The 24,758-nt window shown below is 36.6% G+C and overlaps 1 protein-coding gene across 2 annotated transcripts; it reads right to left on the minus strand.

Moving 5' to 3' along the window:
* Window positions 1–1,213: 1,213 nt before the first annotated feature.
* On the minus strand, window positions 1,214–19,685 carry podn (podocan). 2 transcript variants are annotated; one of them, XM_039651524.2, is made up of 10 exons: window positions 19,304–19,685; window positions 14,534–14,907; window positions 12,829–12,922; window positions 11,609–11,673; window positions 7,613–7,722; window positions 7,377–7,533; window positions 7,057–7,172; window positions 6,257–6,914; window positions 4,227–4,375; window positions 1,214–1,790 (listed from the first exon to the last, which is right to left on the minus strand). In XM_039651524.2, the coding sequence occupies exons 2-10, from the start codon at window positions 14,786–14,788 to the stop codon at window positions 1,616–1,618; spliced, it is 1,779 nt and encodes a 592-aa protein (XP_039507458.2). In that variant the 5' UTR covers window positions 14,789–14,907; window positions 19,304–19,685; the 3' UTR covers window positions 1,214–1,615. The 2 variants fall into 2 exon arrangements, with proteins under 2 accessions (XP_039507458.2, XP_088980587.1); XM_089124461.1 differs by lacking the exon at window positions 19,304–19,685 and having other exon boundaries at window positions 14,534–15,320.
* Window positions 19,686–24,758: the final 5,073 nt, after the last annotated feature.

Genomic DNA, 24,758 nt, shown 5'->3' on the forward strand with positions numbered 1-24,758 from the left:
AAGTCAAAATTAAGTAAATGTTTTGAGTTTGTCACACCACAGAAAAAGATGTTATTAGCCACCCAGCCAAATTTGAATGATAAAAAAAATGGCAAGAATCTTGAATCTTGAAAAAATGAGCAGTATTCTCTGTTCTCAAACGCTGGGGGCGTGTCCACTTGGCTGCGCTGAAACCATAATGGTGATATTAGGTAAAACTGTTTTCGGGACAGGAAGATGAACGGTGAGGCGGGAGATAGTCGGTTCGGCCCCGTTCATCAGTAAAAAAAGTATTGGCATCTATCTAAAAATCGGAAAATTAAAATGTGGATAAATCAACTTACAGTGTGAGAGTCGTTGCCTCCATTCTCAGTTGCACTCGTTCCTGTTGCGTGTTCTCAATCTGGAAACCCGCGTCGAGTCTGAAGAGGCGGCGGCAGGGGATGCAACTCTCTCCGGTATTTTGAATTTGGACTGCAATGCCCATTTCAACCACTAGTTGTAAATACTACATGCTGCACCTTTAAGCCAACATTAATTTGCATTTTTCTTGTTAAAATTACACTTATTTGGGTTATATGAATGAGTTTTTTAATTCTGCTTCCTTAAAATTCAAATTCAATTCCGCTTCCATTTTGCTACCCGAGTTCCAATTCAATTTAAATTCAAAAAACATTCTCAACTGATTCTGAAAGCACAATCCAGCAGTTCCAAACAAAGAAATAAATATATCCCCTCTTATGTTATGTTATGTTACAAATATTTTCAAATCAATAGATTTGTGTGGATAACACCCCAAAATTGAAGTTGTTCTTCATTGGAAAACTGTTTAAACTTCAAACTATCAATGATATACAATTTAGTGTTGCACCACTTTTGAATCTGAATGAGATTTCTACTAGTTAAGATAGTTTACTTAAAAATGAAAATTCTGTCAGTATTTACACACCCTCATGTTGTTCCAAACCTCTACTGTATGTGTTTATTTGTTCTGCTGAACACAAAGGAAGATATTTGGAAGAATGTTTTAATCAAACAGATCTCATTCCCCATTGACTACCATAGTAGGAAAAAATACATACTATGGTAGTCAATGGGGGAATGAGATCCGTTTGATCAAATAAACACATAGAGGTTTGGAACAACATGAGGGTGAGTAAATACTGACAGAATTTTGATTTTTGGGTGAACTAACCTTTTAAATTCAGTCTTCAGAAGACCTTGTATACACTTTTTCAGTCAAGGAAATACTCTGATTCTTTTCTCTGGAGACAGAAATTATAATTTCATAGCACAAAATGGTTTCATACATGTAAACACAGTGAGCAAATGAGTCATGAATAGGCAAACAAACAAAAAAAGACAACCACTAAAACTTTCCGGTATCCTGCACCAGATATTTACATACTGTATATGAGACACTTGATGCATCTGATTACAACATAAAGCCAAATGAAAATAAAGCCTTATCATGTCTATATCTTCCCATGCACTCGCATGTAATCAGTAAATGCATTTAGAAATGAATCGCACTCTGTCAGCAGCCAAAATGCATGTATAATTTCAAACTGGTTGTCATTTTTATTTTATTTTTGAGTGAGGGAAAGTTCAGGGCATGAATTTTACTGTTTTCCATTCATGAATGTTTCTCCTCCTCTTCATCATACGGTAAGTCCTCCTCCTCTTCCTCCTCGTCTCCTCCTCGGTCTCGGTTGGGAGAGATGTTACCGTGGCCGATGTCCAACACCTGAAGCTTGGACAGCTGAGAAAAAGACTCTTCGGATACCGAATGAACTGAGAGACGGTTAAATCTGAGGGAGGAAGAGAATGAGAGAGGCGGAGAAATAGTTAATATTTTTGTCTAGTTTTGCAATACAAATACCTAAACATTCTTACATCAGGATACATTTAATTGAGAAGCATTTATATGAGGACGTGTTCGTTCCTGGAAGAAACTCAAGACTACAATGGAAGCGTTTCAGGGAGTTCAGAAACACACACACACTGATATAGAGAAGAACTCGCTAGGAAACATTTAGGTCAAGTTGTATGTTGCTTTAAGAAACTTTAGATATTTGGACTGGAAAACAGTGTGCAATTAAGGAAGAATCACATAAAAGTAGATTTTCGACTCATTCCAGTTTGGATGGTGAGTGAATTCTCAGTAAACATGAGTCGTTCAATCCTGGACTGGATGTTCTCAAATCACAGCAGGAATTCAGCACTCCAGCCTTTATTTTTAAACATGGACCAGCTAAATTGCAAAAGAATTACACTGACGGCTTGTAATGGCTCAGGCATGTCAACTTCCATCGGGTCCATGATGTCGTCCGCCTAGGCACTTGAGAGTGAGTGCTTTATTGATGCACATGAATCCATCATTTTCATTTTTCCTTTTTTTACTGATGGAAACTGCAGAGAGCAGACAGGACACTATGTACATACAAGAGACCTGAACCTGCTCTCACACATGAGAGAATCGACTCAATATATATATATTTAGAACAATTATCATGTTCACTTCCCCTTCCGTTGGCTTCTTGAATGCCTTTGTTCTTCTGAATGACCACTTTCATGTTTGGTGAAATTTTACAGAAAATAACAGAACAATGTAGATCTAGTGACAAAAAAGGTCTTTTTATTTGATTCCACCAAAACAGAAGAGCAGACGTCCATAACCAATGCTTCTTTTCGCTTTTTAAAGTATTGTTACCCCTATAATGTTTTGATTGCAAAAATATATATATATATATATATATATATATATATATATATTATATATATACATTTTTTTTTTTTTTACCACTGACAGACCATGAAAACTACCATTGAAACATTGAAAACTGATTTATGACATTTTTCCTTCTATAGAAGCATTTTGGTGTAAAGGATTCGTTTCAATTAATTTATTATTTAGCGTTAATAAGAATGACTGTGTTTTATATAGAATCCCATTGAACGTTAATTTCTAAGAGTGAATATAGTAATCAACATTATAAAGTGCAACATGGGTCATTTCAAAAGATTCAAAGTGCACTAAGGTACGAGGTAAAAAATGTGCTTTTCATTATCATTTTTACACTTCTTTCTCAGCATATTTGTCTTGTTTTCCACACTACAAATATCTAAACATTCTTAAACCAAGATACATTTAACCGAGAAGGAAAATGACATGATGATAATAATCAAGCGTCACACTTAAAATGGGTTCAGAAAAATAAACTTGTTTTCTTTTTGAATTAAATTTATTTTTATGACCGCACTGGCAAATAGTTTTTTAAGCATTTTAATACAATTTCGATTTTAAGAAAAAACAAGATTTATCTCAAATAATTTTGCTGCTCGAATAAATGTGTCCTGGCTGATTTAAAAATATAAAATATATACGATATTTAAACTGAAAAACAAGACAAAAATACTAAGGTTGAAAATAAAACTTATTGTTCAGAAAGTGACATCTTTGTTAAAAAAAATGTGTTAAATATATCATAAAAAGTTGTTTATAATGTTAAAATTCTATAGATATAGGATTCTATAAAAACAAATTATCCTTATCTTTAAAAAAACACACACCCACACCAGATGAAATAACAGTTATCTCACTGCAGAAGGAACACTTTTGTATTAAACCTGAGTCAGCATATTTTCATGTTGTACCATCATCATCATCACATCCCAGCATCTTAAGCTAGTCCAAATCCCAGTGCTTCGCATATTTCTGAAACCAATAATCAGATCAAGATGGGAAAACTATTTTGAGAAATGTTCTTAAAATGCACCGTGTCATTGGCTCCACATGCTCGCCGACTCCGATCACATTCTGAACGCTTGTTATGATGCTGTACGACTTTATGGGAAATGTTCCCGGCTCGCATTATGTGGGAGCTTTGAAATAAGTTCATTATAGCAGAGCAGATCCAACAGACCACAAAAATGAATCTGATCCCATGATTAGATGTGTTTGCATGTATTAACACAACACATTAGCTCATAATAAAAGCCAACAATGCAAACAAGCCACGTTTACATGAGGTTTTGAAGTCATCTGGGTTATATTTGTTCAAAAATGAACAGACATGCAAAGTCAGGATGACAAAAATAGTTTTGCTAAAACTGTTTAACTGATTAAACAACACCATTTAAGACCTTTATATGACATCTTTTTGTTTTATCAACTTTTGGACTGAACGATCTTCTAGTGGGACGCAGGCCTCGCTACGAGTGAAAGGGAGAAAGAGACGAGTCACCTGAGGAAGATCCCTTTAATGTTGGGTGTGTTGAGGAAGGCTGAGGCGGACACCGAGCTGATCCTGTTGTTCTGCAGGTGGAGGAACTCAAGAGACTCGGGAAGGTCAGGAGGAACGTGAGACAACATGTTAGCGGAGAGATCCAGCGTCTGAAACACACATAAAACATGCTCAAGCGTTCTCTTTCTCCATATATCACACATTAAAGGCCAAACCTCAAACCCTGAAATGTGAAATTGGACTTTATGGTTCAGGAAACAGATCAGATGAATCTTTCCTTGGATAGAAAAAGCACTTGCATGCAATGACAGATATCTCATCTTATCTGTCATGTGCGAGTCTGCTTTTCTTATCCAGCTGAGAGGAGGAAAACAAGCTCTCTCTGAGATTGCTTCTCCGCAGGAATAAAAAAAAAATAAAGTAAAAATGAAATGAAATAAAATAAACAACTACTAAAATGCTTTTTCCTGAGGTCATCAGTTTGAATTTGTTCTTCTGGTCCTAGTCTCTGTTTTTTCTGTTTCTTCATATAATTTCAGATGCACTCGATGATGGTGAGATCCGACCTCCGTGTGGAGCATTGGCTTGTGCATTCAAAAATTTCACTGGATTATTACAATTAATGGCACAATTAATGTCTGGAAATGTAAACTGATATTTCCTACTGAGACACTACAACAAAATATATAAATAACTGGCTTAAAACCATTTCTTTGAGGCGAAAATACTATAGTGCGCCTAAGACTTCTGCACATATATATATATATAGACCCTTATTATGTATATACTTATGTGTGTTTTATAGTTTTGTACAGTGTTAAACAATATTAAATAATAGGTACTATAACATAATCTTATGATTTTCTGTATCCTGTTAATAAATAATATAAACAATATTATTATATGTCATATGTATGTATAGTAAAGTGTTAAACAATATAATTTATTTATTGATATTTTAACAAAAGTACATGTTTTGAATGCATCATAATGGTTATATATATATATGAAGAGTTCAGATGCAAAAACCTCTAAGTGCCATTTGAAATTTTCTTCTAGAATGATCATTTTTATCAAGCTTGTATATTTAAGTTCAGTGATCTCACTTAAATGGCAATGATAATTACCTATTAATCGTTATTTAAGTGAAATTACTGAAATTAAATATACAAGTTTGATAAAAATCATCATTAAAGAAGAAAATTTCAAATGGCATTTAGAGGCTTTTGCATCTGAACTCTTCATATATATATATATATATATATATATATATACATATACATATCTATCTATCTATCTATCTATCTATCAACCAACCATATATATGGTTGGTTGATAGATAGATAGATAGATATGTATATGTTATTTTATGTTTATTTCCATGTGTTTATTTTGTATTTTATCCATTTGTGCCTTCTATCCAATAAAATGTAAATTTACAATGGCTATCAGCAGTTGTGTACTTTGTTTTTGATTATTATTTGCCTAAATTGGATCTAATATAACTATTATTTATTATTATCCAGTAATGAAAAAAAAAAAATCATAAAATGACCCCTGGACCGACCGTGGTCCGCCAGAAAACGCTCATTATGAACCAGCGGCTCGGTAGCGGACCACCGTCGGGTCAGCGGCGGCTGCTGCTGGTGGTCCGCTAGAATAACGATGAGCAAAACGCCAGCGATCGACCGCCGGTGGCCCGCTCGCTGGACCTATGTTAGCTGGGACTTCACCACGTGAGCAAGCAGCTAGGTTCCTGATTGGTTAACGCGACACGAATTCATGGCAAAGTTCAGATTTTTCAACTCGGGCGGCAGACGCGAATTCACGTCAAACGCGTGAATGCACAAATGGCACTTACTAAATTATTCGTGCGTAATGCGCTTAACGTGCCATACTTAACGCGCGTAACGCGTCTTTGCATTGACTTAATATTGAAATCATTTGCGCCTGACGCGCTATTCGCGTCCGATGTGAACGTACCATAAGGAAAATCAAACATAATACACAACACATTCAATTTCTCTCACCGTGAGTGCGCTCAGCTCCTGCCACGCTCCCTGGTAGATGGAGTTGAGCTTCAGTTGGTTGTTGGCCAGGTAGAGCTCCCTCAGCGAGCTCATTCCCAGCAGAGCTCCTTCGGGTACCTCAGTCATCTGGTTGTCCTTGACCTTGAGAACCTGGAGGCTCTTGGGAAGCCCCAACGGCAGCGCCTGCAGCTTGTTTCCCGACAGATCCAGCGTCTCCAGTATCCTGAGCTTCCTGAAGGCCTCTCGGTGGAGCTTGGCACTGGTGAGGCGGTTGTAACTGAGGTTGAGCTCGGTGAGTGTGTAAAGCGTGATCAGATCGTTGCGTCCGATCTCGCTGATGTGGTTGTGGAGAAGCATGAGGGTTTTGGCGCGGCGAGGAAGGCCGCGGGGAACTCGCTCGAGGAGGTTGTTGTACATGTGGACGGTGTGGAGACGTTTGAGGCCCTGGAAGGCGGACGGATGGATGGAGCGAGAGCGGAGGTGGTTGTTGTGGAGGAGCAGGTACTCCAAGTTTCGGATGGGCGTCAGAGCGTTGACTGCGATGCTCTGGATGTAATTCTTCTCCAGGTGAAGCAGGACGATGTTGCGGGGCAGCCCGAGAGGAACCGTGGTCAAGTTGTTATTGGACAAATCCAGATATTCCAAACTGTTCAAGTGACTGATGAGAGAAGGCAGCATATTTTCCATCAGTTACAGCTCAGGGTAGAGTTTGTACAAGATGAAGAAGAAGAGAGCCGTGCAGAAGAAAGAGTGGGAGTGGGTAAATTATGCTTTTTCTTGGTTTATTCAGTCATGCTGACCTGAAGGTCTCGTTGTCCACGCCATCGTTACTCAAGAAGTTGTTTTGCAGGTAAAGTTCTCGAAGATGAGACAAATTATCGAAAGCACCTGCGGGAATCTTCTCCAGCTTGTTGTTCTGCATAGAAACAAGACAAATGATTATATAAACAATGGATATTTTGATTCAGAGATGTGCACTGGGGCAATTATGCCATTATGTATCTCAGTGATGTAGACTGAAAGTGGTTCAGAACAACCTGAGTGCGAGTAAACACTCGATTGCTGAACGCTTGTTTTTTTTTGTGAAGTCTTCATTTAATGAGATACGCAGTGGTTTTACCTTCAGATGTAGGCGGTAGAGGGCGGTGGGCAGACTTTTAGGGACATAACGAAGAAAATTACTAGACATAATGAGGATTTCGAGGTTGTCTGATCCATTAAACATCTTCTCTGGCAGGCCGGCATCCGTTAGCTTGTTGTTATGGAGATACACTGACCTGAAGCAAAGCACACACACCGTTATTAACACTCAAAAAGCAACACATAATGCAAGTGAAAAGAGCATTTCGGGCTTACTTCAGAGCGGGCTTCTGGCCAAATGTGTTGGGGTAGATTTTAGTGAGCTGGTTTGCAGCGAAGTCAGCGCTGACCAAAGAGGGAGGGAGGTGTCTGGGAGCTGCGGTGAGCTGTGAACACGTTTAAAGCATCACATCAAAATAAGTCGGATCCTTACGGCAAAATGAACACTGACAGTCATTAAGCGGAAGGGGCTAGTTAGCAAATAAATAAAAAATTAATGGACACGAGGATGATTAGAATTTTTTTTATTATGTCAGAAGAAAGAGCATTAAGTGATACCAGAGACATTAAAGTAAAAAAATAAATAAATAAAATAAAAAAATGCAGTAAAAACTCTAAAATTGTGAAATATTATTACAATTTAAAATAACCATTTTCTATGTTACTATATGTTAAAATGTAATTTATTCCTGTGATCAAAGCTGAATTTTCTGCCTCATTACTCCAGTCTTCGGTGTCACATGATCCTTCAGAAATCACTTTAATATGCTGATCTGATTCTTAAGAAAAATTGTTACAACCGAGGTATGCAGCAAAGCATTTGTGAAGCCACAACACACACTTGAGGCGTTGAGGCGGATGGGCTACAACAGCAGAAGACCCCACCGGGTACCACTCATCTCCACTACAAATAGGAAAAAGAGGCGACAATTTGCAAGAGCTCACCAAAACTGGACAGTTGAAGACTGGAGAAATGTTGCCTGGTCTGATGAGTCTCGATTTCTGTTGAGACGGAGTCAGAATTTGGCATAAACAGACTGAGAACATGGATCCATCATGCCTTGTTACCACTGTGCAGGCTGGTGGTGGTGGTGTAATGGTGTGGAGGATGTTTTCTTGGCACACTTTAGGCCCCTTAGTGCCAATTGGGCATCGTTTAAATGCCACGGCCTACCTGAGCATTGTTTCTGACCATGTCCATCCCTTTATGGCCACCATGTCCCCATCCTCTGATGACTACTTCCAGCAGGATAATGCACCACGTCACAAAGCTCGAATCATTTCAAATTGGTTTCTTGAACATATCAATGAGTTGACTGTACTAAAATGGCCGCCACAGTCACCAGATCTCAACCCAATAGATCATCTTTGGGATGTGGTGGAACGGGAGATTCGTGCCCTGGATGTGCATCCCACAAATCTCCATCAACTGCAAGATGCGATCCTATCAATATGGGCCGACATTTCTAAGCACCTTGTTGAATAAACGCCACATAAAATTAAGGCAGTTCTGAAGGTGAAAGGTGGTCAAACACAGTATTAGTGTGGTGTTCCTAATAATCCTGTTGGTGAGTGTATATAATGTACATGTTAAAAAAGAAAGAAAAGAAACTGCTTGGTCATATATTATATCAATATCTAGGCCATAATATAGTGATTTTAATCCAAAACTTCATCTTCATTGGCATTTCTTCCCCAAAAATATTAAAAACTAAAAAAAAAATTGCCTTTTAGGATGTCAATACAGCATGGTGAGGTTAAATATTGCAATACGTTGAAATGTACATTCCCCATTCTCCAGTATGCATCGCAAAGAGAAAGCACACACTGAACTCCATTGACACCAGCTACGATTCAACTCTAACATGCTCAAGGAGAAATACTTTACGCTCAATGAAAAAGCACAGTTATGTGTGCTGAAGTAAGTCACGGACCATGAGCCGCTAAAAGATCTAAAGTGTGAGGCGATAAAGGCCTCCAGCATGTGAACGGAGATTGAAGAGGACTGAAAGAGAGATGGAAAAGTGTGAAGCCAACACATTGAAATGAGACATGAAATGAGCTGAAGACGTACGACCAACTTCACGAGTTTCAGAGACTGCAAAGGTCACACCATTCTTGGTGTTATTTGTCATATACGGCCATTAAAAATAGGCAATGAGCTTTAATGATGTGTTTCATTAATATTTTTATATCCAGATTTAATTTATGCGCATAGTACTTTGACTTCACATGCTTTTCAGAGATCTGAGGCCCAAAACCTTACGCAAGTTTGTGAATGACACCTCTAGCTACGATAGATGTGCATTGCGAGGAAAGTTCATGCTGCCCTTCTAGTGTTCCCTCAATGCATTTGCAAAATAACGGCTGCACATTAATAGGCCGAGGGGGCAATATCCGGGAATGGTTGTGCAAAAACCAACAAAAAACTGGTTAAAACGTGTGTAGACATCATAGTCAGAATCTCTGTATACGTACAAGTAAAAAGTGCAAATTATTTCATGCATAGTAAACACAGTGAACATCTAGTTTGCCTAACGTCTCTAAAAAAGATGGGAAAATGCACATATTTTAAGCCAGTAAAATATATATTTTCAATATATTAGACACCACGAATCCTCATGTGAGGGACCCACACCCTAAAATTTAAAAGGCAAAACATTCAGTTTAAACAGAAAAAAATGCATATCATAAATCTAAAATTAGCTGTTAAATTGCACTATTATAAATATTATTTTTCTACTCACTATATGTACTGTTCTGTACTATTTATTTATTTGTTTAATTTAATATAGTGTTTAAGTATTTTAACCTATTCAGTAATAATATTTTTTATATTTTAATCCGATTTTTATTGATTTATTTTTAATCTGTTTACTCTAATATTATTTTATTGATTCATTTGACAGTCAACCGGAGGTCCCCATTTGGAAAACCCCTGTTTTTAAGCCACAAATCTCGGCCAAACTCACTGATTATCTGCTCTTCACAATCACTCAAAACACTGACTCAGTACCGCAAGAATGCATATAACAGATCCAACGAGACCGACGGCAAACCTTCACATCGCCGCGTATGTTTCTAGCATTTGCTTTGGCTTTCGTCGGTGCGTCTTTTGTAACGCGGCAGTGAGATTACACTAAAATCTCAGTAGGATCTCTTTCTCTTCCTGTTATCCTTTTTTAAGTCCATCAGCTACAAATCTGTCCAGCACCCGCTCTGGAGGTCGTCGGGACCGCTTTAGCTCCCACAGCTGGGTGATTAACAGGGAAAGCTGGCACGGGACGTCCATAGACCACGCCGTTACCAGCTGGCAGAAGAACAATCCACTGACGGAGCGAGGGATTGTGGGAGCTAAACAGCAGTGACCAAACCGAACGACAACAGACTGCCTCATGACCAACATAAACATCCAACTGTTCCCACCAGCCAGCGTCAAACAACCTGGGAAAGGCTTCGGTCTCGGAAAACAAACGTTAAAACTCAAAAGTGAGTCACTCTCAGGGGCCGTGATTGAAAACCCTGGCCTCTAAACGAAACTCGGTCTGGTTTTATGTCCAAACATGACTAACTCTGCTTTTCTATGGAGAATGTTATGTGCACTTGCCAACAAAAATGATGCAATTAAAATCACGCCACAGCAAATCTGATTACATGATAAACACTGCAAAACAGAAACATGGGTTTGCTTTTTAGCACAACATGCTAAAACCTTGAGAATAAAGTGCGTAACTTGACTTGCAAATGTTGTCCAGATGTGAGAACTCAAATCATAGATGATCAGACGCACAAGTTTCACCTGCTGGACCATAAAAGAGGCGCAACCACACATATTTTAGGCATGTACTCGAGCCTTGTGACAGTGGCAATGGCTAAATTAGTAGATAAACAAAGTGAAATTTGGGTGTATGAGTTTCTTTCTTCTCTTGAGCACAGAAGAAGATATTTTAAAGAGTGTCAGTAATCAAACGGTTTACGGCACCCATTGACTTCCATAGAAAGAAATGGCCACCGTCAACTGTCTGGTTGCTGACATTCTTCAAAATATCTTTTGTGTTCAACAGAGGAAAGAAACTCACGTTTGGAACAACATGACGGTGAGTAAATGATGACAACAGTTTTATTTTTGGGTGAACTATCCCTTTAAGTTATGAGATGAGAGAGAGAGAGAGAGAGAGAGAGAGAGAGAGAGAGAGAGAGAGAGAGAGAGAGAGAGGTTGAGAGAGAGATTGAGAGAGAGAGAGAGATTGAAAATTAACATTGATGACTCACCTTATTATTTGCCAAGTATAAATAACTCAGCTTTTCCAGAGTATGAAAACCTTCATCGTCAAGGCCTGCACACACACACATTATTCTTGACATGTTTCAAATACCTTCATTTCATGTTTTTAATTATGTTTGTATGCATTTATATATATATAAATATATATATATATATACTGCTCAGTAGTATAATATATAATATATAGTATAATATATACTGCTCAAACATATATATATATATATATATATACACTGCTCAACAACACTTAAAAAGTAAAAACAAGAAAAAAGTATTTAATAAGATTACTGTATTTCATTCATTCAAATCTATGATGTGTTATTTTAGTGTTCCCTTTATTTTTTGAGCAGTGTATATATACACACACATACACAATTCAATTTTTTAATGTTAAGTTAGATGTTTTTAATATTAAGATTTCAAGTCTTTTCTGCTCACCAACGCTGCATTTATTTGACCAAAAACACAGTACAATCAGCAAAATTGTGAAATATGATTACAATTTAAAATATATTGTTTTCTTTGTGCAAATATATCAAAGTGTAATTTATTCCTGTGATCAAACCTGAATTTTAATCATCATTCCTCCAGTCTTCAGTGTCACATGACATGATCCTTCAGAAATCACTCTAATTTTGATGCTAAAGAATCATTATTATCGATGTTGACAACAACTTCACATTTCTGTGAAAACCATAATACTTTCTTTTTTCCCAAATTATTTGATGAACAGAAAGTTCAAAAGTATAGCATTTCCTTAAAATAGAAAACGTGTGACATTACGGTATTAGACGTTCCAAACCCAACTATGAAAACTGGTGTTTGACATCAATGACACCTTGAACAACTCAGCCTGTTATTCACACAGAGCAATCATATATGGCTCCAAAATACTTTGAATTGAATTGGCAACATATTGGCAACATCTGTGGTGCTTTTTAGCTCATATTAGCCTGTGTGTTTGAACAACTTGAGGGCAAGGCCTAAATAATAGTGTGATTTTGGCCAAACTACTCTTTTAAAAACGTAATCTGATGTTTCTGCTGATTTACTTAAATAAAAACATTTTCCACTTCATGTTGACCCCACATGCAGGAATCCAAACACAGCACCACCCTTCTTCATCCTCCATCCTGCTCTCTCTCTGTAATAGATTATCGTGTGCTGTTTTCAGCTGTCCTCCGCTGACCCCCTCATCCCCCTGTACCTTGTGTCGTGAGCTGGTTGTTCTGTAAGTTTAGTGTCTCCAACAGCTGAAGTCGAGACAGATGCTCCAGTGTGACCTCAGAGATTTGGTTATTCTGGGACAGAGCAGAAAAATAAATGGCATTTAACCCTATAAACACACAAAGCCTCTGAATCAAAACTTCACTACTACATGCCTTCTATGATCTGACTGATACTTTCTTTTTTTTTTTACTTTTAACTCTAAAAACATCCCCCTTCAGGTCGTGACTCGTCATTTTGCTGTGATTATGTGATGCACAGTCACCTCTGACAGCAGATTGCACATGCATTTTCCGTAAAGCTGCTTTGAAACAATGTGTATTGTGTAAAGCGCTATACAAATAAATGTGAATTGAATTGATAATGATACATTTATTCAGCAAGAATGCATGACATTTATCAAAAGCTACAGTAATGACATTTATGTTGTTATATTATGTTACAAAAGTTGAATAAATGCTGTTCTTTTTAACTTTCTATTCTATCAAAGAATCCCCCAAAAAAATGAAGCAGCACAACTGTTTTCAACACTGATAATATATAGAAGTGTTTCTTCGGCAGCAAATTAGCATTGATTTCTGAAGGATTGTGTGACAGTGAAGACTGGAGTAATGATGCTGAAAATTCAGCTTTGATCACAGGAATAAATTACATTTTACTATACATGTTCACATATATTCGCATAGAAAACAGTTATTTTGAATTATAATAATATTTTATAATATAACTGTTTATATTTTCATCAAATAAATGCAGCCTTGGTGAACAAAAGAGACTTAAAAAAAATGAATTATTTTGATTTATGAATAAATGAGTGTACTTGAAAACACCAGACCTCCCAAACTTCTATAGCCTTCTTAAAGGCACAGTTCATCCAAAAATTAAAATTAGCCCATGATTTACTCACCCTCAAGTCATCCTGTGTATGTGACATTCTTCTTTCCGACAAATACAATCTGAGATATATTTAAAAAAAATATATCATGGCTCTTCCAAGATTGATAAAGAAAGTGAATGGCTTGGCTATGAACAGTATTTGAAAGTCCATAAGTGCATTCATGATAAAAGTGCATTTATTCATGATAAAAGCGCATCTATTTATGATAAAAGTTAATCTATCCATGATAAAAATGCATCTATTTATGATAAAAGTTAATCTATTCATGATAAAAGTTCATCTATTCATGATAAAAGTGCATCTATTCATGATAAAAGTGCATCTATTCATGATAAAAGTTCATTCATTCATGATAAAAGTGCATCTATTCATGATAAAAGTTCATCTATCCATGATAAAAGTTCATTTATTCATGATAAAAGTTCATTTATTCATGATAAAAATGCTCTTCAATCTCTTTTAAGAGTGTACACGACTCTGGCGGGTTAATAAAGGCCTTCTGAAGTGAAGTGATGCATATCTGTAGAAAAAAAATCCTTATTTAATATTTAACCGACTAAACTAACTAAAAGTCTGAAAGAAGAATGTCATTTAGCCTGTGACTTCAGGGTGAGTATAGACTCAATCACAGGCTAATTTTAATTTTTGGGTAAACTATTCGAATAACATTTCAGGTGCTTAAATTTGATTATTTCCGTCTGATTTTATAGGCAAGCGAAAAAGAAACACAATAAGCCCACTCAGGGAAAGTGTGCTGGGGAAGCGATCAGTAAACAGACCCACGCACCTGCAGCGAGAGCTGGCGTGTCTGTTCGGATAGTAACTCGTGTCGTGGGAATTCATTAAGACTCGCTCCGCTACAGTCCACCGCCCCCTCCTCGGTGCAGCTGCAGTTCTCCGGACAGGACATCTTTTGCTCCACATTCTCCACTCTTCTGTGGGCGTCGTCCGGGTCTCCGTCTGGTTCCGCCTGAGCTCGAAGAAGAGTCCAGCCCAGCAGAACCAAACACATCAGCTCCAGCAGCCCGCGCCGCTGATCCATCACTGCCGGGCCTCAGTGCGCTCGCTCCGGCCACACAAGTCCTGAACCCGACACTGAATCCCGTTTACCGATCCAGCCAGAACCAAACCAGATCTGGACCTCGGGGCACCAAAAGAAACCTGAGATTAAAAAGGCAAATGGATTTGACTTTTACTAGAGATATTTCCTTCATTTTATAGTGTGTTTAGCTGGACAGAAATGTCACGATTCGATTCCGATTCACCAGCTTAAGATTCGATTCAAATTCCATTCGAGTCGATTAGCGATGCACTCAAGATATATCGACATTGGCCAATATATATTCATTTTAATGTTATCCTTATCAGCCTGATATTAAAATTTGGCCGATATATTATAGCCGATAATGGATCCGTTTACACCTGTATTTAGCGTCGTTCACTTGTCATCTTATTGACTATATCACATCAACAGGACCTAAGTGTTACAAAAAGTGTAAATAGATACCTTTTGCATCTCAGTATTTTATTTAATAACAACATATTGAGTGTGTAAATTATTATATTTATAAATAAATGATCCCCTTATTGGGACAATTACAGCCCTAACCATACCAGATAAACACTTTATTATAGGCCTAACTGTAAGGCACAGGCACTTGAATACTTATTTTCTTCATATTTATTAAAAAATAAATGCCTTTACAATCTGAAATGGGGGGGGGGAAGAGTTATTCATAATTTCAAAATAAGAGGAAATCAATATTTTTAACCAAACCCAGCGTCACAGGAATATATAAAACAAAATAAAAGAAAGGAAAAAAAAAAAATCACATATATGATCTTTTGTCATTTCTCACAAATGAATGGACTTTTGCTGATGTCTCCTGCATCTCAAATGTTTCATGTTGAGAAAAGATTCTTGGAAGTTCAAATGTAATCAAACTGCACTCGGGTTTGCCAAGAAACCAAAGTCTGTGATCAAAAAAATCAAACATTTCACAGCAAATTCATCCAAGACCAAATATAAATTGATTGCTGGTACAATAAATAAGCTTAAAATTAAAGTATAGTATGGGTTTTTGTTATTTTTCCTCATTAATCCTATTAAATCTTTTTTTTTAGTTCTCAGAAAATCATATTTATTTCTATATCTACAGTTTTGACAGTATATTTATGTGATTTATGATTTCTATTTATTATTCATATATTTATTCTAAATTAAGTATTTGATCTTTAGCAAACAGCCAGAATTATTGTGGCGCTTCAAATGACAATGTGATTTATTTCGCCTCAGTAAATAAATACAGGTCGTGGATTCATTGACCGTGTGAGCCCTGATCTGAGAGCAGTTTTCTCCAACGTGTTCATACAAACCCCAACATTCCACGACTGTAGTCTCGTTTAAAGAACTGGAGGGAAAAAGAACTGGGAAAGAAATTCTGGAATGAGCTCCAACAATCTCAAACAGGTGTCTAACATAAACACGGTTCACATCGCCGTGAGAGTTGGAGGAGCGGGAGGGAAGACTTTGTTTTACAGTGTCCTTGTAATAACTTAACTATGCATAATTACAGGCAACCAACCCTAATCCTACCCTAAACCTATAGTTAGTACATGTAGTTGCTTTATATTACTCAGTACTTAAATACACATTAAAATAAAGTGTAACCAAGACAAGTCTAATAACCAGTGCACTGAGAAACAGTTAGTATTTATTACAGGGATAGTTCACAAAAATTTCAAACAAACCCATCTCAAACGAATCTCATTTTGCTAAGTAGGTCATATTGTGTTTACAACATCCTGGTCAAACAAACATAGTTGTAACCCCAACCGCAACATTAACTAAAGGATTCAAGGGAAATGAATACTGGTCAACCCTTAACCATGAACTCATAATCTGACAGGAATTACTCCAGTATCAACAAGGATGTTGATCCAGGAACATGTCCTGGCATGTCCAGCATCCCAAATATCCCTTTCACCGGCTAATTTATATACAGCGAGGTCCAAAAGTTCTAGACCACAATAATCGAAACCAAAGACCACCAAATACTTCTCATTCAACACTGCCATTGATCACATGCTTCCATTGACACGCTTTAGATCACATCGAATCGTTTAAACGCACAGTTTCAACTAAAAACGGAAAGCTTTTTGAGCCTGTTCATTTACACGATATAAGCGTTCTGGGGATCTAAAAGCGCAAACTCTTACTGGTTTCAAAGTGTAAAAATGGTTCCATGTAAACCACAAAAACGCAAATTTGGGAAAACGTGACGTCATGCCCCAGTCAATTGTGTTTCTTTCAAGGGGGTAATCAGTCAGCCGGAAGTTGAAGCCTCGCGGGAGCCGCTATTGTGGCAGAACTTCACCTGCTGTTAGCATCCCATTGACTCCCATTCATTTTGGCGTCACTTTGACAGCGAATAACTTTACATCTGAGGCGCCAAAGACTTAATTTGTCCATTAATTATGTCTAAAAAACACAACAATGTATAAAAGGCTCCATTACTTTGTAAATAGGCTAAAGATTGCGTCATAACCGCACAATAGAGACATTACCGTATAGGCAGGAGGAGAAGCTCACATGCAATCTTTTCCTGTCTATGAGGCAATAGGGGGGACATGGAGGCACAAAGTCAAGGGAGAAGCCTATAGATAGAGAGTCCATAAAAGCAACGGGACAAAATATTTCAACGTTTTTGAGGAATTAGGTGATTCAGATTTGTCTTGCCACAGCTACTAGAAGATTTACAACTGTCAGACTGTCGTCACGCTCAGTTTGAGCCTGCAGTCGCTCAGACATCAGACAGGAATCGGGCTTCGGCCTTCTCCGTTGAAATCACCGGGGTCGCTGTGTCCATTTATTTTACTGTCTATGGTTTCTTTACAATGTGACATCGCCACCTACTGGCCTGGCAGCAGAAAACAGCGTTTTTAGTCGTTTTCGCAGATTAGTGTGAACGGGCATCGATTTGACAAAGTTGTCGTCAGTACACAAAAAAAAAAAACGCAAAGGAAAAAAAAAATTCAGTTTTTTTTTTCCACCACAGGTTCCCATCCATTTTATGGATTTAGTTTTCATTTATTTAGTTTTAAATTTAATTGTACGACTTCTAGTGATTTAATTGTATGCCTTAAACAGCATTATCACTAGAAAACATTTCAAAATAACCTGTTAAACATGACAATATTTAAGACATTTCTCCATTGATAGAGTTTATGGCATAAAGGGTTCTTTAAAATTGAATAAAAAAAACTAGGGCTGTCACACGATTAATCGCATCCAAAATTAAAGTTTGTGTTAATAATATATGTGGGTGCACTTTGTATAATTATTTTATATATATATATATATATATATATAAAAACACACACATGCTTGTATATATTTAAGAAATATTTCCATGTATATACTGTGTATAGATTTCTATATAATTAATATTATATATATATAAATAATATTATTTTCTTAAATATACATACACACGTATGCTTGTATATATTTAATAAATATTTCCATGTATATTGTGTATAGATTTCTATATAATTAATATTTAATTTTTTTCTTAAATATACATGCATGTGTGTATATATATATTAGGGCTGTGCAAAAATTAATTGCGATTAATCGCATCCAAAATAAAAGTCTGTGTTTACATAATATATTTGTGTGTGCTTTATATAATTATTTTGTATATATAAATACACACACATGCATGTATATATTTAAGAAAATGTGTTATTCATATATAAAATATTTATATAATATAGATTATGTATTTATATATATATATATAGAATATAAGCGCAAATAATTCTTAAATATATACATGCATGCATAGGTATCTATATATACAAAATAATTACATACAGCACACACAAATATATTATGTAAACACAGACTTTTATTTTGGATGCGATTAATCGCAATTAATTTTTGCACAGCCCTAATTTATATATATATATATATACACACACACAAAATTATTATACACAGTGCACCCACATATATTATTCAAACACAAACTTTTATTTTGGATGCGATGAATCACGATTAATCGTTTGACAGCCCTAAAAAAAACCATATAGGTTTCTATTTAGAATCCCATTGAACCTTTTTTTCCAAGAGTGTGGAGAACATGACCATCAGGATTTCTGTTATTAAAGCCAAAGAGACACCATATACTAAAATGTTCTCAAATTCACTCAAGTATGCTGATAATTATCAAAGAAAAGCTTCAATTAGGTTAAAAAAGGAACTTTTTAATGCTCAACTCCTTTCTCAAACAATAAAAGCCTCATTTTAATGCAGAAAGAACAACAGACATTCTTTTCACATTTTCCGTAAAGTTCACTGTTACGTAACACTAACTGTAACTCACGGGTCAGATACTATAAAGCGCACACAGTAGTATGAAAAACACATGACACCAAGATAACACCTGTTCGACATCAAAAACAGCTGGAACCAGTTCATGCTCTGGGAAAACTCAATGGATCAGGAGGAAAAACAAGCATATATGCATATTCAGAAAGCATAGATTCATACCTCAGTTCCCTGAAAGTATCCAAACAAAGTCAAAGCAAAAGTCCAGCGTGTCAAAGCTTCCTAAAACAGCCCAAACTCAAGAAATCAGCAGCGCTGGAGAGACGCGGTCCCGTTGTACCTTCCAGATGTGTGAAGAGCCAGAAAGGGAGAGAACGCAGAAGAGGAAAGAGGAATAAGTGGTGTTGCCAAAAATTAACGTCTTCTGTTCCTCTTGAAAACAACTTTTCCATGATTGTAGTTGATTTATGAGGCTGGTGTGGATTTCATCCTCTTGGAAACATATTTGCGCATACAGTGAGTAGAACTGTTCTCACTTTAAGATATAAACAATATTATAAGTTTGTCATTCACATCATAAAAGTTCCCGAGCCGTTAGGAGACAAATAGGTCAGGCCAGAGGAACATGTGTTTTTTATTCGTCTCTTGGGTTTGAACTGCATCATTTATGCACATTTGCATGTTTTAATTCCCTTCTGACTGTTAATTCACTATAATGTTGTATGCATTGTATGATGTATGCATTTTAAAATATCTATTCTGGAAAATAAGTCAAAATTGTTCATGTTGCACTTCATAGATTTTTGTCCAATCAAATGTTTGAATGCCTTAAAGGGGCAGTTCACTTTAAATTTACTCACCCTGGTGTTGTTCTTAGACCATGCGCCCTTCTTTCCCACGAAATTAGATTTTATCGAAAGGGTACTTAAAGGGTTAGTTCACCAAAAAATGAAAATGATGTCATTAATGACTCACCCTCATGTCGGTCCAAGCCCGTAAGACCTCCGTTCATCTTCAGGACACAGTTTCAAATATTTTAGATTTAGTCCGAGAGTTTTCTGTTCCTCCATTGGAAATGTGCGTACGGTATACTGTCCTTGTCCAGAAAGGAAATAAAGACATCATCAAAGTAGTTCATGTGACATCAGTGGGTTAGTTACAAAGTTTTAAAGCATCGAAAATACAAAAACTACGACTTTATTCAGCATTGTATTGTCTTCCTGTTCTGTTAAATTATGAGTAATGAAAACACCATCATCTCTGAGTCGCTTTTACATCATTTCAAATCCTTCAGTTCTCGTCATCATTGAAAAGCCAAGCCGATGTTGGTTCTTGTTTTATTACGAGCTCTGTCTCGTTCTCTTTCTCCAGCAGACTCTGCTCTGTTCGGCGTTAGGTTAAAACGTACGGAAGCCCTAAACCGCAACCTTAAAAAAAAGATCGAAACTGTAATTTTTTTTTTAAATCTAGCATTTCGAGATTAAAATCGAAACATTTCGAGATTAAAGGCGAAATGTTTCGAGATTTAAGTCGAAATATTTCGAGATTAAATTAGAAAAATTTCAAGATTAAAGTTTTTATTTTTTAATCTGTAAAAAAAATAATTAATAAAAAAAATCTGGCATTTAATCTTGCGAATTTAATCTCGAAATGCTAGATTTTTTTTTTTTTTTTTTTTTTTACATTGCGGTTCAGTGCTTCCGGGTGATTCTCCGGAGGTTGGAGATTTAACTGCTCCATGTCAACCTTTCACTAACCCTTGCCACACACACACACGTACACACCGGACACGCAGCAAAGCAGCCTGAGCAATTTTCCTCTGTTTTTACGGATCTGACGAGACACACACAGGCGAGTGACGCATGCTAAAATATAAACACTTATAATATGCTTAAACACAAAAACACATTTTGGAAGTGCAGCCAATTTGATTATATTTAAAAATATATGGCAGCCACTGAACTTTTTCAAGGTGTAAAAAAAAAATGTACATGGCTCATTTTAATTTCATGTTGACCTAAGTGTATTATGTATCCGATGTAATAATGTACAAAAGCTGCATCATTATGCAGAGTTTTTAAGTTTTTAATAGGAAGAAAGCACTTTTTTATCCTTGGAAAACTGAACTGGATAGACAGATACGCACGGACAAAGTGAGCAGAAGCAGAATTCACAAGCACACAAGGACAAACGCATTTCACAGTCATTAACTCAAGACTGCAGCGCTTGCAGACCTTTTGAATGCACTGAAGTTTCTTAATTGCTATAAAACTAGACAATGGGGATTTGGGTCAGTAGGGTCACTGCTTTCTTTAAGTCTAATGTTCAGAGATTTGCTGGATGAAAAGGCAAAGATATCTTCTACAAGCACTTAACCACAACCTGAAAAACTAAGGCACTTATACAGAGAGACAAAAAACACTTACATTTCACCTGTGCTCTAACTCCAAGTAAAACAACTGCATTGTATACTACACTGAACAAAATTACGCAACACTTTTATTTGTCTCAATCTGTGTTAGTGAGCACTTCTCCTTTGCATATCAATATACTGATTAGACAGCATAATTATTGCACAGGTGTGCAACTGCCATGTGATTGGTTGATTAGATAATTGCATTAATGAGAAATTGAACAGGTGGTCCTAATAATCCTTTAGGTGAGTATACATGACTATGTTTGTTTGTTTCTGGGATGGTTCATAAAGTTAACATAGTAAAAAAGAACCAATAATGAATACCTGATGCAAATACACCCTTTTTCTAACATACACCAACAAAGAAATTGCTGAAATAATTGCACTGATGAAACTTCGTTATGGTTTCCTGTCTCGTGAATGTCTGACAGTCAAATGGGAATAATTGGATGAAGCTTCTTCACACATTACACTGCAATCCAGACATCATTAATTAATTGCATTGCATATCCTGTTTTGACACATTCATGTTAAAGTGAGTCAGACTCACCTTCAACACCCAGAAGACATGAAATCTGTTATGAATTCAATGATGAAACCTGCAAACATACTCGCTTAACCCGCTCTATCCAGTCTAGACACGTTTGTCTTTGAACCAAATGAACACAGTTGCATTCATCCTGCAGATCTCACTGAGACTCGCATATTAAAGATGAATTTACAATCTAAACTGTTTGACTATAAACATGAAATATGACGCCAGAACTATCGTCAGATATGACGCATAAAAACAAAACCCCGAAACCTGTTGTTTGTTAAAGTGACAGTTCACCCAAAGTTCACCGCAAGATATTGTCTTATTATTTATACGACACAAAATACTTCAGCAAAACCCACTTGTGATATTACTGGTCTAGAAAACGTGTTTGCTAACCAGTTTTAAATGGGACTAAACATAATCTACTCACTTTCACAGACTCGTGATGTTTATAATCGGACATTTGCAAATTATTATAACTTAAACGTTGAGGGGAAAATGTTTTAAAATAAATACTGAAAGAGTTGTTGAAGCTCATTGGTGGTGACATTGAAGTCATGTGACTGCCGTGTAGTTCATTTACAGCATGTTTAGCTTTTTACTACTTCAAAATTCATAAATGTTGTTATCATGATGAACAAAACATATAAGATGTAAGAATCACTGGGGTTTTGTTGACGGACACAGAGTGATGGTAACTTCCGGGTTGGTTTACAAAATAAAAGCTGATCTATCTGAAAGTGTCTCTACAATGCAGAAAATAATTAAGCTTAATGTGTAAATATCTCAATGATCCTTCTAAAGCTGAAGTGTGTTTCTGTGCCACATTATCACACGAAATTGCAAAAACAATGCCTCAAAATTTCAGTCTCTGTATATTAAACTAAGATAGAAGAAAGTAGTTAAACACAGAAAGTGTTTTGTGAGCCAAACATCTGCTCAGGTCGGATTAATAAAACTCTTTTTATTCCTCTGTCTGGTGGCCGATCTGCGGAAACAGATAATAAAACTGATGGCCTAGAAATGTATTTCCTGAAAAAACTCGAAAAAAACGAAGTCAGCCTGACCAGGAAACACTCCCGTGGTCAGACCTACAGCAAACATTAAACACACACTGAAACGCCATTTCCCTTCTTGGACATGATTTAAGCACCAATAGGTGCGTTGAGTTCATCAAATGTGCATTTGATTCTTTGAATTCAGCTCTCAGGAGAAAAATAGGAAACAATTATACGGCGAAGGACGCTGAGAAACGTGGGATTTAAAAAAACGCCTACAGAGAAACGCAGGGCTCTTAACAGGCGATTCACGTCAAAAGCTCTAGGACGCTTCATGAGATGCATCAACAGCGGCTATTCCTGTGCATTACTTATAAAACCAGAGAAAAATAACATATATCTGTAAAAGTAAGAATCTCAGTTAGTTCTATTCCACGTGTGTTTTCATGTATACAGGTTTCACTATAATCAGGAATTAGACCACAAAAATACAATCAGTCTCTAATCTGTTGTGCATATGTTTATGATTGACAGCATCCGCTTTGTTTGCCTGATCAAATATTCAGGAAACATGATTGAATTTCTGCAAAATGCAAATTTGCTTTGAACACTATAGTGGCACAGAAACACTTTCACACACTGACTGGCGTTTCCACATTTATCAACATTGCAAATCTTGTAAAGTTTTCATTTTTAAAACATTTTATACACATTTATAATGCTATATATTACAAAAACACGAATTCTGCAGCTATTTGCCTTTTCATCCAACAGCTGAGGGAGTGATCTCTCCATCTCTTCTGACCAACGTAATCAATTTCTCTAGATGTTCCTGCTTTTGGAAAGTTGTGGAGACTATCAGGGATTCCTTTTCTTTCGCTATCGCCATTTATTAGCTGCCGTTCCCTATTCTCTGCTAAAAGTTTACCCAACTATGATGACTTCCACTTCTGGGAACCCTGGAAATGTGAAAGGGGTCCTTTCAGCTGCAATGCAAACCTCCCTAATAATAATAATACAGTATACTATCAATACAGTATACAGATACAGATCTGGAAGAAATAAAGGTTTGTGAGGGAAGAGAAAAGGTCTCAGCTGTGGAATGTAGGTCAGAGGTCGTTCACAGTTTCAGGGATTTAGTGTTTCAGCTGAAGTTTTCAAAGGAAAAACAAAAGCGTGGCAGACTGGACACCGGCCAGTGGAAACTTCTGAGAGCTGGAACACACACATCTCACAAGAAGAGATGAAGAGCAAGAGAATGATTTACAGGCAAACAAGCTTCAACATGATCAGAGCACACAACAAAAAAGAAAAGGCGGTGGTTTATGTTGCTAAATTAAGTGTGAAGCATTAATAATTAACCCTCATCCTTCCCCCAAAGCCCTAAAATTATACTTCTTTTTTGTGTCCAGAAATCTAATTTAATTTTGATATTTTTTCATGCAATTTTTGGGGAGATTTTGTACATTTTTTACCTTTAAATTTCTAGATTTAACCAAGAAAATTGTAGTATTTTAAGCACATTCCACACAAAAAGCACATAAAAATAACCCACAATTTCATGCCTAAACCTTTTAATTTAGCTCAAAACATCTTACATTGGGTGTCTTTGCTGACCTCGTGTGGGGAAAAAAGCAACATATTTGATGACTCTTGCCCCTAGATTGCCTTATAGCTCTATTTGGAGCAAATGAGCTGTTCCACTGGGTCCTAAAGTCACTTCTC

This window comes from Pimephales promelas, chromosome 20, assembly GCF_988280905.1.
Source record: "Pimephales promelas chromosome 20, fPimPro1.hap1.1, whole genome shotgun sequence".
In the NCBI taxonomy this organism is placed as follows: Eukaryota; Metazoa; Chordata; class Actinopteri; order Cypriniformes; family Leuciscidae; genus Pimephales; species Pimephales promelas.

What these genes read in the sequence shown, in the direction of transcription:
- podn (XM_039651524.2), bottom strand. Translation starts at nt 14,788, where the DNA reads ATGGATCAGCGGCGCGGGCTGCTGGAGCTGATGTGTTTGGTTCTGCTG. An exon ending in GGCCAGAAGCCCGCTCTGAA is followed by an intron (nt 7,534 to 7,612) that starts GTAAGCCCGAAA and finishes GCTTTGCTTCAG; the next exon opens with GTCAGTGTATCTCCATAACA. An exon ending in AGGAGCTGAGCGCACTCACG is followed by an intron (nt 4,376 to 6,256) that starts GTGAGAGAAATT and finishes TGTGTGTTTCAG; the next exon opens with ACGCTGGATCTCTCCGCTAA.